General features: G+C 42.4%; 1 protein-coding gene across 1 annotated transcript in view; it reads right to left on the bottom strand.

Annotated features, from left to right (window-relative positions):
- LOC146577198 (protein NLRC3-like) overlaps positions 1 to 14,838 on the bottom strand; it is a 48,805-nt gene extending 33,967 nt beyond the window's left edge. The window contains exons 1-7 of the mRNA XM_085252180.1: positions 14,720 to 14,838; positions 14,363 to 14,464; positions 13,292 to 13,370; positions 12,944 to 13,130; positions 10,997 to 12,815; positions 9,912 to 10,085; positions 9,471 to 9,638 (exon numbers count right to left, since the gene is read on the bottom strand). Of these exons, the coding sequence (XP_085108306.1) occupies positions 9,471 to 9,638; positions 9,912 to 10,085; positions 10,997 to 12,815; positions 12,944 to 13,130; positions 13,292 to 13,370; positions 14,363 to 14,464; positions 14,720 to 14,838 (2,648 nt within the window). The remainder of the gene's footprint in view (positions 1 to 9,470; positions 9,639 to 9,911; positions 10,086 to 10,996; positions 12,816 to 12,943; positions 13,131 to 13,291; positions 13,371 to 14,362; positions 14,465 to 14,719) is intronic.
- Positions 14,839 to 17,681: the final 2,843 nt, after the last annotated feature.

Here is a 17,681-nt window from a genome sequence, read left to right as displayed (position 1 = left end):
TCAATGAGTCAAAGTTCCAGCAGCGTTGCCCTGGAGTGTTTCTTTCTTTCCTGTGCCTGGCTGGCTTCCTCCTTTCTATTGGGCAAACGCCGACATTCGCCCCAGCACGCTGCGTTCACAACACTTCAAATAAAGTTGTTTTTTTAAGTTGCTGCCCAGCGGGACATTATACGTATATAGATTTATACACACGTCAGTGGGATTTAAAGTTATTTTTCCACAGAGAGAGATCTCATATTAACTCTCACAGTGATGCGTAGGCGGCGGGATAAAAGAAAAGTCATGAACTCAATGCAGCCCAATTTAGTCTGCAGTCACATAGCGACACCTGTTCATCGGCAACAACAGTCCCCGGTAACCCGGACTAATTATAGGGTCGCACCGTAATTTGTGGCTCGATGTTTTTATTTGCATCACTCCGTTTGCATTGCAGCAAACATGAACATTACATATATTTCAATATAATGTAAAAGCAGTCAAAACAACTAACATCAGAAACAGCTGATGTTATTTGTTATATGTCACGGTGTCATTTCCGCTTCTTTCTCCTGTAACAACAGCCCGGCGCCGTGAGCAGTCGCCTTTTTTGCGCTCGCTATCCCTGCACTTTCTACCATCTGCAAACGCCACGGTGTTTGTGTCGTCATGAAAGACATGAACATCGAGCGTAAAAACAAAGGAGACTGCTACCGGCTTTTTATCTGCCGATCGCCGTGCTACGGTTGCAAGAAAAAGAAGCAGAAATGACGTTCTCTACGCGTTGAGACGTTCCCCGTCCGTCGGCTAAACGCTTGATTGAAACTTCAATGCGACAGTGACACCAAGTAGAATTATAAATGTCACATAGCCCCAAACATGTCTTTTTCAAAGCCTGCGGTGAAGAGAAAGGTTGGTGATGAGCACCGACAATTTCAGGAAAAGTGGGAAATGCAATATTTCTTTGTTGAGCACAGGGGCACCCCGACCTGTCTTATTTGCACAGAGAAAGTTGCGCTGCACAAGGAATACAATTTGAAACGTCATTACACAACTAGACATGCTGAGCTGGATGCAAAATACCAGGGAGACGAGAGAGCGAACCGGGTTGCCAGTCTTAAAACAGATCTACTGAGGCAGCAAGATTTCTCCAAGAAAGCAACCAAAGAGAATAATGCAGCAGTCGGAGCCACGTGGTTAGTGAGATGATTGCTAAAGCAGGGAAGCCATTCACAGAAGGTGCATTTGTCTAAAAGTGCATATTGCAGGCTGCAAATATAGTCTGTCCGGGAAAGAAAGGTCAGTTTAGCAACATCAGCCTTTCTGCCAACACCGCAGCAGATCGCATTTCTGACCTGTCAAGTGACATTTATGACCAACTGTGTGAGAAAGCCAAATGTTTCAGTGTATACTCAGTCGCTCTTGATGAGACCACAGACATCACCGACACTGCCCAGCTCCCAATGTATGTCCGTGGTGTTGATGACAGTTTTGAAGTGATGGAGGAGCTGCTCACAGTAATTCCAATGCATGGCCAGACCACCGCTCAGCAGATATTTACAAGCTGTGTGATGCCATTGAGAATGTTGGTTTGCCATGGAAGAGGTTTGTTGGAATAACAACAGATGGAGCGCCATCAATGACAGGGAGGAAAAATGGACTGGTGGCACAAAACAAACTGGAAGAGGAAGGCGTGGAGGAGGCCATTGCTCTGCACTGCATCATCCATCAGCAGGTCCTTTGCAGCAAATGCCTGAAGTTTGACAATGTGATGTCTATTGTTGTGAAATGCATCAACCAAATCAGATCCAGGGGCTTAAAGCACCGAAGGTTCTGTGCTTTTTTAGAGGAAATGGAGTCAGAATATGGGGATGTGCTCGACTTCACTGAGGTACGTTGGCTCAGCAGGGGAAATGTATTAAAGAGACTTTTTGAGTTGAGAGCAGAAGTGAAGCCTTCATGGAGAAGGATGGAGTTAGTGTTCCTGTGCTAACTCATCCCAAATGGCTCATGGACTCAGCTTTTCTTGTTGATATGACACATGAGCTTAATGTACTGAACAAGACGTTACAAGGCCAGGGGCAACTTGTCAGTGCTGCCTATGACAACGTGAGAGCATTCTCCACAAAACTGGCGCTCTGGAAAGCTCAGCTCTCTCAGACAAACCTTTGCCATTTCCCAGCATGCAAGGCACTCGTGGATGCAGGCACACCATTCAGTGCTGACGAGTATGTTGATGTCATTTTGAGGCTACAGGAGGAATTTGATCACAGGTTTGCTGACTTCAAGACACACAGAGCCACCTTTCACATTTTTGCGGACCCCTTCTCCTTTGATGTGCAAGATGCCCCTTCTGTGCTTCAAATGCAGCTCTTTGAGCTGCAGTGCAACTCTGAACTCAAAGCAACGTTCAGGGAGGTGAGTGGAAAAGCAGACAAGCTTGGACAATTTTTGAGAGACTTGAGCCCTAGTTTCCCTCGGCTTTCCCGAATGTTCAAGCGGACCATGTGCCTTTTTGGTAGCACATACTTGTGCCAAAAGCTCTTCTCCACTTTGAACTTCAATAAGTCCAAGTACAGGTCCAGACTTACGGATGATCATCTTCAAGACATACTGAGGGCCGCAACTGCTTCCTCCCTCAGGCCAAATCTGGCTCGGCTATGCGAGAGGAAACGCTGCCAGGTCTCTAGCAGCAAGGAGTAGGCAAGAGAAGCCATGTTCAGAAGAACAGTTCATTTTCTACAGTGTTCCATTCATGTTCAGAAGAAGGTTATAGAACTGTTAATACAGACATTTCAATCTAAACACAGCAGATATAGAAGACTGAAAAAAACACAAGTTCACTGACTAAAAATATCTTATTATTGTTTTATTTATGTATTACAGATTGATTGATTTTCTTATTAATTCTTAATTTATTTATTTATTTTTAATATTTTGTGTTAAAAAATAAAAATAAAGAGATTTGAGAGGATTGGAATTTTTTTAACCATGCCTTTCTTGTGGAAAACCTAATGCGGCCCAGCCTCACCCAGACTCTGCCTGCAGCGGCCCCCAGCTAAATTGAGTTTGAGACCCCTGTCCTACACCATAAATCAGTAAGAGAGGGTACGACCTCTCTCATGGCCCCAAGTGGTGTGTGCATGCCAGAGTCTTTACAGACTACTAAGGATCAAACCTCTATCATCATGCAATCAATTATACAACTCTAAGCATATATGAGTAAATATTTCTAAGCATAAATGACAATCAACAATATAAACCTTACAGCTGGTTTTAATAACAGAATTTATTTGTTTCTCAAACGAGAAAGAGCTATCGAGAAACACTCCTAAATCTTTAGTTCTGAACTTTTCCAGTGGGCCAAGGTCAACATTATCTGCTAATGCTAAATAGGCTGCCGTTATTAACTAATGCTAATTTGATGTGAATTAGCATTATGCACTAATGCTAACACTTTTTAACAATGTGAGTAGCTAATGCTAACACTATTTCCCTTAACTTTATAACATTGTGAACGGCTAATGCTAACACTCTTTTCCCTAGCATTACAACATCTGAGCTGCTAATGCTAAGTAGGCCGCCATTAGCACCTACGTCTATCCATCCATCCATCCATTCGCTTCCGCTTATCCTTTTCAGGGTCGCGGGGGGCGCTGGAGCCTATCCCAGCTGTCATAGGGCGAAAGGCGGGGTACACCCTGGACAGGTCGCCAGTCTGTCGCAGGGCTAACACACAGGGACAGACAACCATTCACACTCACATTCACTCGCACATTCACACCTAGTGGCAATTTGGATTATCCAATTAACCTATCCCCACAAGCTGCATGTCTTTGGACGGTGGGAGGAAGCCGGAGTACCCGGAGGGAACCCACGCAAACACGGGGAGAACATGCAAACTCCACACAGAAAGACCCCGGCCTGATGGTGGAATTGAACTCAGGACCTTCTTGCTGTGCGGCAACAGTGCTAACCATCGTGCCACCGTGCTGCCCACCTACGTCTAATTTAAGGCAAATACGCATTAGAACCTAATGCTCATATCGTTTTCCTTTGCTTTATAGCAATGTGAGCAGCTACTGCTAAATAGCATTAGCTAATAACAGCAGTCTAATTTAATGCAAGTTAGCATCATTTGCATTATAACGATGTGAGGAGTTAATGCTAAGTATGCTGCCATTAGTGGCTAATTCTAATTAGGGGTGAATAATTATTACAAGCTAATGCTAATATCGTTTTCTCTTCCCTTTTAACAATGTGAGCAGCTAGTGCTAGGTAGGCTGAAGCTAGCAGCTAATGCTAAAGCTAAAGATAATTTGATGTGAATTAGCATTACATTAGTGAGGAGTTAATGCTAAGTAGACTGCCATTAGCAGGTAATGCTAATTTAAGGTTAATAGGAATTGGCAGCTAATGCTAATACCATATTTTCTTGCTTTAACCCTTTAAAACTGGTCAGAGTGGGCACACTCCGTTTTGCGCAACTATTTTTAAATCCCGGTAGCACTGTAATCACGTGAGCTAGCGCAATAATTTTTTTTGCATATGAAACCTGAGGAGTTGTATTTACATCTTATGCCATCAGCTTGTCCTAGGTTACAGTTTCCTTCCACATATGCTTAGGACTCATATTGCTCTGCTGGAAATAGTTTATTTTGATGCATATGCTGTTATTTTGCAAATTTGCAGTATAATATTTATTTTAGTTTTTCCTGCAGTATATAAAAATTGGTGTATTTCAAAAATAAAACTATGAAGGCACTCAAAATAAATTTCCTGAGGTGGGAAACTATTTTGTGCAACTTTTTTGTATTTACAGTTTTGAGGGATAAGCCTCTTAAATTTCTCTAACTACAAATATATGTTAAAAAAACAAAAACGATTTTCAATTTTTTTGTAGTTTATTGCACTTTTTTGCAATTTATGTAATTACTATGCACTTAATACATACATATTATTAAAATTTAGGCTGTAATGGTTGTATTGATGTATAGCAACTTGAAATGCTCCCAAAAATGGCTCTACAGCATGTAAAAATATAATATAAGCTCTGGCGGACTTGGTTCTATGGTAGGTCTAAACGGGTTAAATCAATATCAGTAGCTAATCCGATTGCTCAGTCTGACGTCAGGTGAAGTCATTTTTATGCATTTAAGAGCTGCGTTGAATTCAACATTACAAACTGAACATTAGAACTATCCTCTTCTCCAGGATTTTCCTGATTTAACATTTCAATATGACATTTCCAGCGCTTTGTTTTCTCTGCTCACAGACAAAACAGATACACGCATGTATATACAGCCCACGTCCAGCTCTGCATGCACTCCTGCTCCATTTCTATAGAAAATAAACAACGTAACACAATCATTCTCCATTGTTTTCAACTCAACCAGCTGCATTTAATGAAGGAGTTTGAATTTACTTTACAACAGCTGCTGTTGTTTCCTGTCTGCATTCATGTTCTTAACTGTACTCCACACATTCTGAACTGGTGTACCGTAATTGTCGGGCTATAAGCCGCTACTTTTTGCACAAGCTTTGAGCCCTGCGGCTTTTAGTCAGGTGCGGCTTTTCTATGGATTGTCCATGAGCGGATTTGTTTTGTTTGTTCCGCTGTTGTACGGCACTACGTTGCCTGGCGGAAGGATCGGGGTTCAAGAGTGGTATGTTGGTCACATGTCCATCCGTCAGGCAACGTAGTGCAGTACGAGGTAGCGCGAAAAACAAACTTCAAAGTAGCGCTACCCGTTCAGCTGGAGGCCTGGATGATGAGCGGCGATAAACTTGCAAAAAGCAAGTTATGCCCAACTCCACCATTGGATTCTGACAGCGTGGAAAAGTGTGAAAACATCCACGATCACCAACAGATTTCGAAGGGCTGAATGCTGCATGATGGAGAGGAGGACACCGCCACGGCCCTTCTGAGGGTGTTCGACTCTGACACTGACAACGAGGATTTCTTTGGTTTTGAAAGTGACAACGAAAGAAAGAAGCTGAGAGTGGATGACGAAGCCACCCTGAGCCTGTTTGTTTCCGACACTGGAGGAGAGGACTTTGGTGGTTTTAGTGCGCAGGAAGATGGTGGTGAATGACTGACTTTTCTTCTTGTTAAAGCCGTGTCACTGCACCTGAGCCTAAAAGGTAGTCCGAATCAATTGTTCTGGTGTGCTGTAGGTTATTGTTATGTACTACATTTGTTACTCATTTATGAAGCACAGTACATGTTTTGTACTTGTAATTACCGCTACTTGTACATATACCTAAAAAGTTGTGCAAATATGTACCCATAACTTGTTTTTCAAAATATTAATAAAAGGGGTGTGTCTCCAAACAGCCATCTCTTTCCTGACAATTCGCTTTGTGCATATTCTCTTACATATGATAAGTCAACATTGAAACACCTGCGGCTAATATTCAGGTGCGGCTAATGTATGTACAAAACAGGATTTTCCCCTGATTTTAGCTTGTGCGGCTAATATTCAGGTGCGCTCTGTAGTCTGGGAAATACGGTAGTTCTTCCTAAAGTACTGCAGTATTCCTGCCAGTACATCCTTTTAGTTTTCCTAACTGTTTCCTCTGATGCTCGTTGCTATTCTTTCCTCAATGCAAATTCATGCTAAGCTCCTTCATATCCATCCCTGTTTCTAAACCTGTAATAATTGCTTTAATGTGTCTTTGGCCTAATTATGAGTCTGTCCATATGTTTGTAGTTCCCCACTTGCTTTGGTTTCTTAGCTCTGATTCTCTCAAATTGATCCTTGAAATCATTTACTGGCATCTCTCCCTCTCACTCCCACTATCCCCAGAACACCAGAGTATTCATCTCCTGGTTTATCCTATGGCCTCTTTGCATTTTCTCCAATCATCCCTGTTTCTAGAGTCTCACCCCATCTGCAGGCAGTCCAAGAGAAACTGCCTCTGCCATTTTCTTCTTCTTAATCTTTGATTTTTCTCTTCACTTTCTCCATTGGGTCTTCTTAGACGCACTTTCCAGAAAGCAGCAACATTTTTTGTGCCCCATTTTTCAAATTGTGCATCTTACTTCAGCTTAATGTGTTTCCTGTTTTGTTTTTACACAGGTCATGTAAAAGAAATCCTACCAGAGACTCGACAAAGCTGAACTGAACAACAACAACAACAACCTTTATTTATAGAGCACATTAAAAGCCTAGGCATACCAAAGTGCTTTACAAAAAAACAATAAAATAATACAGTTAAGAGCATTAATATCAAATATAATAAGAACAGCAGACAATGTTCACAGTAGAAAGCCACTAATAAAATGGACTGCAGCACATAGATTATAGCAGACCCAGTGCCGCATGATAGAAAACACCAAGAATGAAGGAATAGTAAAAAGTTAATGCAATAGGTCGCAGTTAACAGTCAGCATTTAACGGGTAGAAAAGGCAAGTTCAAAAAGATAAGTTTTAAGGCGTGCTTTAAAAGAAAAAATAGAATCAGACTCCCGAATGCCAATCGGGAGGCTGTTCCATAACTCAGGTGCAGCAAAGGCAAACGATCGATCGCCTCTAGATTTCAACCGAGATCTGGGCTGAACTAACAATAACTGCGAGGATGACCTTAAAGCCCTGGCAGGGACATAAGGGTTTAAAAGTTCCTTAAGATAGGTTGGTGCAGTATTATTGATAATTTTAAAAGTAAGCAGCAAAATTTTAAATTGAATACGGTATTTGATAGGCAGCCAATGCAGCTCAGCAAGAACCGGAGTAATATGGTCAAACTTCTTGGTTTTAGTTAGAATACGTGCCGCAGCATTCTGAACTGTCTGTAATCTATGTAGAAGGGTAACATGGAGACCAGAATAGAGTGAGTTACAGTAATCTAGTCTTGACGTTACAAAAGCATGAATGAGCTTTTCTAAGTCATTATACGGGATATAGTGTCTGGCCCTGGAGATGAGACGAAGCTGATAAAAACTAGATCTGACAACAGCAGACACCTGTTTATCAAGTTTAAAGGAGCTGTCAAACAAAACACCCAGATTCCTGACAGTATCAGAGAAAGAACTAGTAAGAAAGCCAAAGGCATCTTGAAGTTTGGCGCGAAGGGCATTACTGCCAAAAATCATGATTTCAGTCTTTTTTTCATTGAGAATAAGAGTATTTGCCAACAGCCATTTCTTGACCTCACTCATGCACTCACGAAAGTTATTTAAAGATAAAGCGAGATCATCATGTAACTCAAAATAAATCTGGATGTCATCCGCATAATAGTGAAAAGCAATGTGGTATTTCTCAAAGATAGCGCTTAAAGGAAGCATATACAGTGAGAAAAGGGTCGGGCCTAACACAGAACCCTGGGGGACACCACAGCAAACAGGTACAGGGGAAGAGGAAGATGAGGCCAGATGTACCGAAGAAAGCTGATTGGAGAGGTAAGATTTGAACCAGTCCAAGGCAGTGCCCTTAATGCCAACAGAGTGCTCTAATCTTGCGACTAGGATGTTATGGTCAACCATATCAAATGCAGATGAAAGATCCAATAGAACTAAAACAGAAGGACGACCATTATCAGCCATAAGTAAAAGATCATTAAAAACACGAAGCAGCGCTGATTCAGTGCTATGATGTTGTTTAAAGGCTGATTGGAATTTATCATTTATATTATTCTCGTCCAGGTAGGTCTGCAGTTGAAGTAGAACCACCTTCTCAAGGATTTTAGCCAAGAAAGGAAGCTTGGAAATCGGTCTATAGTTGGCAAAATCACTATGATCCAGGTTATTTTTCTTTAAAACGGGTTGAATAAAAGCATGTTTAAGAACTGAAGGTACATAACCAGAACTGAAAGACAGCACAGGCAATAAATCAGAGCAGCACAGAACTTAAGCTCATGGTCCATAGAAGCTGGGCTCTACAGGTGTACCAGGACAAGCTTAGTGTAAGTCCCTCGAAAAAGTTTCACTTGTGCTGTTTCGGTGTAAATTACTGGTTTGTTTGAACAATTTCATCAGCTGAACCATAAATACTCCAAAACAATTTCTTTGTGACTCAGTGTGATTTTTCATTTTGTAATATTAGCATGTCAAACTCTACATTCTCTACACAGATGAGAAATGAAGTGTATTTAATAATAAAAGTTATCTCTCAGAGACAAAGTTAGTGTCTCATTCAGGTCTGTATCTGAGTAGCCTCAGACACATGCAGTGCTCATATTTTCTGTTTTGTGTGTCACTCAGACCTCTTCCTGACAGGGGCAGCAATTTCATTTAAAGTCCCATTCACTGATACAGGCTGCTGGAGCTCCAACCAGGAGGGTACACACATGATCCAGGGAAAAAAATTATATATGGTCTCTTAGATAAATATTAAGAGGTCCTGTGTTTTACTAAAAAAATCAAAGTAGTAAAACACAGGACCTTTGGGTTAGATATAAGGTGATTTGACAAATCATGTCTGTTGTAAATGAGTAAGCCATTTATCGACCTGACTCAGGTTTTAAATCATCATCAGAAAAGACTGAATCCTGACCTGAGAATTGTACACTTTGGACTCTCCACTGCAGAAAATAGAAGCTTCAGTCCTGAATCCTGCAGGTTGTTGTTACCCAGATCCAGCTCTGTCAGACGGGAGGACTGGGAGCTCAGGACTGAGGACAGAGCTTCACAGCTTCTGTCTGACAGGTTACAGCCACTCAGTCTGAAGAAAGGATGACAAGAAGACATGAAACACTTGTGTTAAAGTATATTCATGGTGCCATGAGGAGCTACTACATTTACAATATTTCAACACTGTTTCAGGACATGCTGGAATCCTTATTGCCTCATGTTACAAAAGACAAATGTGGCAGTTTACTGTGACTTGGATGGATTCATTAAAAAAACAAAACATAAACACTGTTAATTTTTTCCAAATGAAATTGATTAAATGATGTTAATTGATGAAAAAAAAATCGATATTGCTTGATCTGACCTCAGCGTTTCCAGTTTGCAGTATTGACTCTTCATCCCAGCAGACAGAAGCTTCACTCCTGAATCCTGCAGGTTGTTGTTACCCAGGTCCAGCTCTGTCAGATGGGAGGACTGGGAGCTCAGGACTGAGGACAGAGCTTCACAGCTTCTGTCTGACAGGTTACAGCCACTCAGTCTGAAATCAAGGTGGAAGGGAGACAAGATCAACCAAACAAATCAGAGCTTTATTGCTTTTTTATTGTTTTTAAGCAGAAATCAGTGAGGTGCTGGTAGATTCTGTTCTTTTGGTTTATTACCCAACAACACACACATACACTAATATTTGTGACTTTTGTAATAATAGCATTTACAATGCAAAGCAACAGCGATCACAGATTGAAGGGGCCTGAATAAAACTACAATGCAGTGATTTTTAAGATGACCTGTTCTTCCAATTTCCAACAACAGATTTCTCCAACCTTACAGTTAAAAATAATTCTTTATCTCATACTGAATCTTGGTGCACCTCCCCCAGTTTATTAAAATGGAGTGTACTGAAGTTGCTGTAAGTGATGTGTGATGCCACTGATTTCCTTTCTGATCCAATACAAAGTAAAATTCAGGCTGGTATCTGCGATACTGATGAAAACTATTCCTTCAGAATCAATACAAGACATCATAAGAAAATATGATGTTTTGTATAACATAAAAAGCCTGAATTTTAAAATATTCAGTTAATAATCAAAAACAGATGTGACTGAAAATAATAAAACTGAGAAACATTTTATGGCCATTCGATCCTTTTACAACCATTGCAAGAGCTTGGTTGGCATAGCCGGCAATACGTTGGATAGTAATAAGTCCGGTGGGTGATGGGCTCCACCAGGGCTGCCCTTTGTCACTGATTCTGTTCATAAATTTTATGTTTAAAGGCTGTATCAAAAGTTCATTCAAGTTACAATATTGTGGTCAAAAGTTCTCCTTTTTTCTTTTATACTATACAACTACGCTGTCTCATGGTTTTAGGACATGGATCTGTCATGGAAGAAATCTATGACCACTTTTAATCAACATTTTAAAAATAAACATGATCACAGATTTACTCACAGAGCTTTGTTGGAGGCTTTGACCACTGGCAGCAGCCTCAGAAGAGCCTCCTCTGAAGCAGAGTATTTCTTCAGGTCAAACACATCCAGATCTTCTTCTGATGACAGTAAGATGAAGACCAGAGCTGACCACTGAGCAGGAGACAGTTTACCTGTGGAGAGACTTCCTGATCTCAGGGACTGTTGGATCTCCTCCACTAGAGAACGATCATCCAGTTCATTCAGACAGTGGATCAGATTGATGCTTTTCTCTGCAGACAGATTCTCACTGAGCTTCTTCTTGATGTACTGGACTGTTTCCTGATTGGTCTGTGAGCTACTTCCTGTCTGTGTCAGCAGACCTCGTAGGAGAGTCTGATTGGTCTGCAGTGAAAGACCCAGGAGGAAGCGGAGGAACAAGTCCAGGTGTCCATTTGGACTCTGTAAGGCCTCGTTCACAGCACTCTGATAAAGATGTATTTTCTCTGGAAATGGTTTAAACCACAGCATAAACTGGAAAGGCAACCAAGAGCCTCTTGTTTGTTGTTCTTCCAGCAGATTGAGTCCAGCGTTGCTGAAGGTCAGATGGACATGAAGAGCAGCCAGAAACTCCTGAACACTCAGATGGATGAAGCAGAACACCTTGTCCTGGTACAGTCCTCTCTCCTCTTTAAAGATCTGTGTGAACACTCCTGAGTACACTGAGGCTGCTCTGATATCGATGCCACACTCTGTCAGGTCTGATTCATAGAAGATCAGGTTTCCTTTCTGCAGCTGATCAAAAGCCAGTTTTCCCAGAGACTCCATCATCGTCCTGCTCTCTGGACTCCAGTGTGGATCTGTCTCAGCTCCTCCATCATACTTGACCTTCTTCACTTTGGCCTGAACCACCAGGAAGTGGATGTACATCTCAGTCAGGGTCTTGGGCAGCTGTCCTCCCTCTCTGGTTTCCAGCACATCCTCCAGAACTGTAGCAGTGATCCAGCAGAAGACTGGGATGTGACACATGATGTGGAGGCTTCGTGATGTCTTGATGTGGGAGATGATCCTGCTGGCCTGCTCCTCATCTCTGAATCTCTTCCTGAAGTACTCCTCCTTCTGTGGGTCAGTGAACCCTCTGACCTCTGTCACCATGCCAACACAGTCAGGAGGGATCTGATTGGCTGCTGCAGGTCGTGTGGTTATCCAGAGGCGAGCAGAGGGAAGCAGTTTCCCCCTGATGAGGTTTATCAGCAGCACATCCACTGAGGTGGACTTTCTAGGGTCAGTTAGGATTGTAGTTTTGTGGAAGTCCAGAGGAAGTCGACACTCATCCAGACCATCAAAGATGAACACAACCTGGAAGTCTTCAAAGCTGCAGATTCCTGCTTCTTTGGTTTCAGTAAAGAAGTGATGAACAAGTCCCACCAAGCTGAACTTTTCCTCTTTCAGCACATTCAGCTCTCTGAAAGTGAATGGAAATATGAACTGGATGTCCTGGTTGGCTTTGTCTTCAGCCCAGTCCAGGCTGTATTTCTGTGTTAAGACTGTTTTCCCAATGCCAGCCACTCCCTTTGTCAGCACTGTTCTGATTGGTTCATCTCTTCCAGGTGAGGCTTTAAAGATGTCTTCTTGTCTGATGGTTGTTTCTGGTCTGTCTGGTTTCCTGGATGCTGTTTCAATCTGTCTGACCTCATGTTCATCATTGACCTCTGCAGTCCCTCCCTCTGTGATGTAGAGCTCTGTGTAGATCTGATTCAGGAGGGTTGGGTTTCCTGCTTTAGCGATGCCCTCAAACACACACTGGAACTTCTTCTTCAGGGTGGATTTAAGGTTACGGTGACAAACTGCAGCTTGAAGCTCTGAATGAGAAGAAAAATAAACACTCAATTCCAAAAAGAACTAATCTTTAAAACATGTTGCTCCATCTTCCATCTCTGGAAAATGTTCATTTATCCAGCAGCTTAAATCTTTAGATAAATCCTCTTACGTCTCTGCAGACGGTCAGCCAGCTCCTCCTGCTTCATTCTCCTCAGGAAGTCCACCGTGATCTTCACACATGCCTCTCTGCTGCTGCTCCTCTGACTCTCTAAGCATTCTGGGTAATCTGGACTCAGAACCTTCTGGATCTTCTTCAGCTCGTTCTTCACAAAAGTGATGATGTTGTCCTCCAGCAGCTGGAACAGAATATTTATGAATGAGCCAATCAGACTGAAATCATGGAGCCAAACATCAGATCCATGTTGGACACACTGACGATCCACTGGTCTACAAAGAGCAGCATGGAGATGACTGTGAACAGAACAGATGTAACAGTAGTTGTTGTACATGTACAGACCATAAATATGGAGTCCAGCTGTGTTTGATGCTGCTGGGCAGACTGACCACTGGGAACCTCTGAGCTCTGCTGGTCCACTCTGTGGAGGAACCATGAAGGATTAGATCAACACAGGATAAAGATCCAGGAGTTTCTGCTCAAATAACTTCATCTGAATCAAGTCTGTCAAGTTTTAAACTCTCAGATTGTGAACATATCAGTAATTTTCAGTCTGTTTTCATGGACGTCCTTTCAGTGGTGATGTCAGGGATGATTTTGAAGAAGCTCATCAAACTGAACCATCAGCAGATCACTGCTCCAAAACCAGAACATGATCCGAGTCTCCCTCCACCACCAGAACACCAGCTTTACTAACGTGGTAGATCAGTGTAGTACAGATCAATAACTGATGAGTCATTTGATCAAAATCACTGAGTGCTTCACGTCTGACCCTCTGATGCTTCTGTAGACATTTTGCATATTTAATGAATGTCTGACAGTTTTACATTCATTCTATGAACACAGTGGAAATGTTGTGTTATAGTCTCCATGTTGTTTCCAGCATCATAAATTCTTAAGTTCAGAAAATTAGATTCTTTCTTCACAGCTGAAAAACAACAACATTTATTCTCTATTGAAATCTGCATCGTCCACTCCAAAGGTCACAATCTGAAGGTAACATCTGGTTTTGTTCCCTGTGGTTAACTCTGAGCATCAGTATGGTGGGATTTATCCACTACATCCACACCACTGTGGTTCAGTGTTGTCCTGATGGAGTAACAGCAGCCAGTATGATCCAGGCTTTAGCTGCTGGGTCTCTGTGTGACCTCTCAGACTGTTTAACAGATCAGACACAAAGAGAATCAGAGCAGCTCTGTTCTTTAAAGACAAACATGAACCCACTCAGGTCACACTTTCCCCACAGATATGAGCATCACTGTCCTCAAACAGCAAATGACCAAGTCGAACATTTGGATCTTTTCTCTTTCATTGTTTTCTTTTTAATGAATCTTTGTAACAATCTGAGGATGTTTCAGGTCATATTTATCCAGGAAACACAAACATGTAAAGGAGTCATCACAGCTCTCTGACCTCGTTGCTCCAGGTTCACCACTGAAGCCTGGAGGGTTTCCTTTGGACCGGTCACTCCTCACAGACGGACAGCTGGACCCTGCAGACTGTGACCTCTGACCTCTGCAGACACAAACATGATTGAAGCAGCTGTGATCACACAGACTGCAGATAATGCAGCTGTTTCCTGTCAGTAACATCCTCTTAGATTAGAGTTCAGCTTTTTACAGGAAAACTGGACAAAACTGATTTTTGTTACAAACTCATTTTCATTTCCTCTCAGCTCACAAACACAGTCAGACAATCAACCAGAGTCAACACTGATTATAATGTCAGTGCAGAATTATTTCTGTTACTCAGTGAGTTCAGCTCTCTGACCTCGTTGCTCCAGGTTCACCACTGAACTCTGGATTTTGATCTTTGGACCGGTCACTCCTCACAGACGGACAGCTGGACCCTGCAGACTCTGCTCTGTCCTCCTCTTCCTCCATCATCATCTTCAGTCAGTCTGAGAGGTAAACCACAAACACTCAGTGAGTTCACATTAACAGGAGGAACTGAGTTACAGTCGCTGACCTCTGACCTGTCATGTGACCTAGAAACCAGGTCAATATGTCTGTAGGTTCAGTCATCCAGGTCATGTGATCTAAGGAGCTTGGAGAGAAAAGAGACGTCTTTAAGTTTCTGGAAGACGTTTCATCTGAGAAGCTTCTTCAGCTCTAAAACCAAACGGTGGAGAGTCCCAGATATTTAAACCTGAGAGGGAAAGAAAGCATGTCGCTGACCCACCACTGATGTTATTTCAAGGAGGAAACTGAGAGCCTTTGCACCAGGAGCACAAACATCAGCTCCAGCAATGATCCACTGATGTGTTTTTATTCCATGTATGAATGTTGTTATTGACAGAGATGACGTTTGTGTGTCAGTGATGCAGTGACTGTTGTTGTTACCTGTACAGGCTGGTTAGACTCTATGAAACAGATCATACAGATCTCTGCATGTTAGAAGAGACTATTAAAGGTCATGAATGAGACAAAGGCAGGGAGGCGTCCTTTACAGCTAAACAGCAGAGTGAGAGAACAGCCAGCACCTCTACATTTATCACATTATACAGCACATGTATGATACTGACAGGGATGAGAAGAATTTAGTGATTCTGATCCCATCATTGATATTACTTATTGATTCTCAGTAGCTCTGCTCTGACAGTCACCACCATCACTGAGCAGCATATCAAAGACATTTGTGCACATTAACTGCATGTTGTGGCTCAAATGTTTGTGCATGTTGGAGGCATTTCCTCTTTGTTGTGATCAGTGTTGGTCATTACTCAAAACAGTCATTATTACACATATTACACAGAACACTTTAATTAAAAGTAATGGAGTACGTTACTTCATTACTCCTCATAACATTACTTTGATGTTAAAATGAACAAATGAGCATGTAACAACATAAAGCTGAGGTACAGCCCCACACACCAACACAGATCCTGATGAGGTCACGTGATGTTTCTCTGAGTGTTTATGAACACAAATCAAAGATGAAACAGCACAAAGACACTTCAAAGTGATTCTACTGTAGAAACATGAACAGGTAGAAACCTGCAGCCTGACTGCTCATCACTTTGTTACCTGTTCAAGTTCAGCAGCAGCAGCTCACTTTATCACGGTGCTGGTCTGGGGTCAGTGTTTACTCAGCTTTAACCTCACTCTGGGTTCTTGGCTAGCCTAGCTTTAGCTTAGTGTTAGCATGCTGTGTGCTAGCTTAGCGTCAGAGCTCTGCAGGTGTCTCCTGTGTAAATATTAATCACAGTGACAGTAAAGGAGGTAAAGGGCTGTGACGTCATCACGTACGCTGCGTCCTCTGTGGGCTCTGAGTGAACTCAAAGTACAAACTACAAGTACACAAACACGAACGTAGCTCAGAGTGGCGGACACACTCGGCCTCGTTGGTCCAGCTGTGAGTCCGTTACCGTGAACTATGGAGCGGCAGATTTGTGCTGAACTAAGCTGCACACAGCTGATGTTAGCCAGGAAACATTACACACTGACTTTAATGGAGAGACCGGAAATACAAACACACACAGTTTGTTGTGTGAAGAAATCAAACACGAGCTGAACAAACAGTAAAGTTCCTAAAGACAAACTGTTAAAGGAGGAAACAAAGCAAACTTACAGTTTCTTCACACACCAACAACAAGCTCCACTCCACACCTGGACACTAAACACGGACACACAGGTGAGCTGCTTCCTGGAAGGAGGCGGGGCTCCACCTGAAACTCAGCACAGGTGGGAGGGGCTCAGCTCTGTGTGTGCTGATGTGTTAACTTTAAAAATATGCCGTCTGACTGCTCAGACTGAGTCAGAGTAAAGTTCACATGCTGACGTGTGGAGACATGAAACCTTGTTGTAGCTGCAGGTGTGAACACACTGATCCCAGATCAGCTCTGCTGTATTTGTAACATGAACATTTCTGCTGCAAAGCTTCAAATGTTCAGCATGTTTCTCTGTTTCCAGTCTATAGATCCAGTCACACTTTCTACCTTCACCTGTGCAGTAAAGACTGAGAGCAGAGCTGAAAGCAAGCGTCCAATCAGTGAGCAGCATCAACACCTGAGCTTCATTCAGACTCTGTTATTGAAGATGTTGTTGGTACAAAGTTCATCTGCTGCTCACATGAATCCATGAAAGATTTATTTCACTGAATGTTTCTTCAAAGCTCGTTTCAACCTGTTGAAGTCATGAATGAAAGTGCAGACTGAGAGTGGATCACATGATGTTTGAGGTGTGTCATGTGACATGTTCAGTATTGTCACATATGTCTAGATTGTCCCTGATATCATAACTGCTCAAACACTGATGATTATATTTGAAGAATTATTCCTGATGGCAGCAAAGTTTGAATGGAGCTCTCTGTCTGTGCTGATTTGTCGCCCTCTGGAGGTCAAAGCACAAACTGCATGATGTCACTATAACCACCACAGTGACAGGAAGTGTTTTTATGACTGAAACACTGAAATGATGCTAACGGCTGTCGTTAGGCTCACTGACAGCAGTGCTGATGTGTTCATGTCAAACACTGGCTCAGGTCAGACTCCTTCATCCTTCTCCAGCGTGAGGCCGCCCTCAGACCCACAGGAGCTCTGACCTTTGACCTCCTGACCCTAACCATTTTAGTCTTGTTGCATCTTTAAATGCAAATCCATCCAAACTGTAGCCGAGCAAAAGAAGCTGGAAGCTGTTCTATGAATGATGTTGTTGAAGGAGCTTGGAAAGAAAAGCGTCTGGACTTCTTTAAGTTGCTTGAAGAGGGACATGGACGTCTTAACGCCCACTTA

This window comes from Mchenga conophoros, linkage group LG3 (genome assembly GCF_057382185.1).
Source record: "Mchenga conophoros isolate Kocher_MC1m ecotype Shallow Benthic linkage group LG3, M_conophoros_male_GT1.1, whole genome shotgun sequence".
NCBI lineage: Eukaryota > Metazoa > Chordata > Actinopteri > Cichliformes > Cichlidae > Mchenga > Mchenga conophoros.
This window is presented reverse-complemented; position numbering and strand designations above follow the sequence as displayed.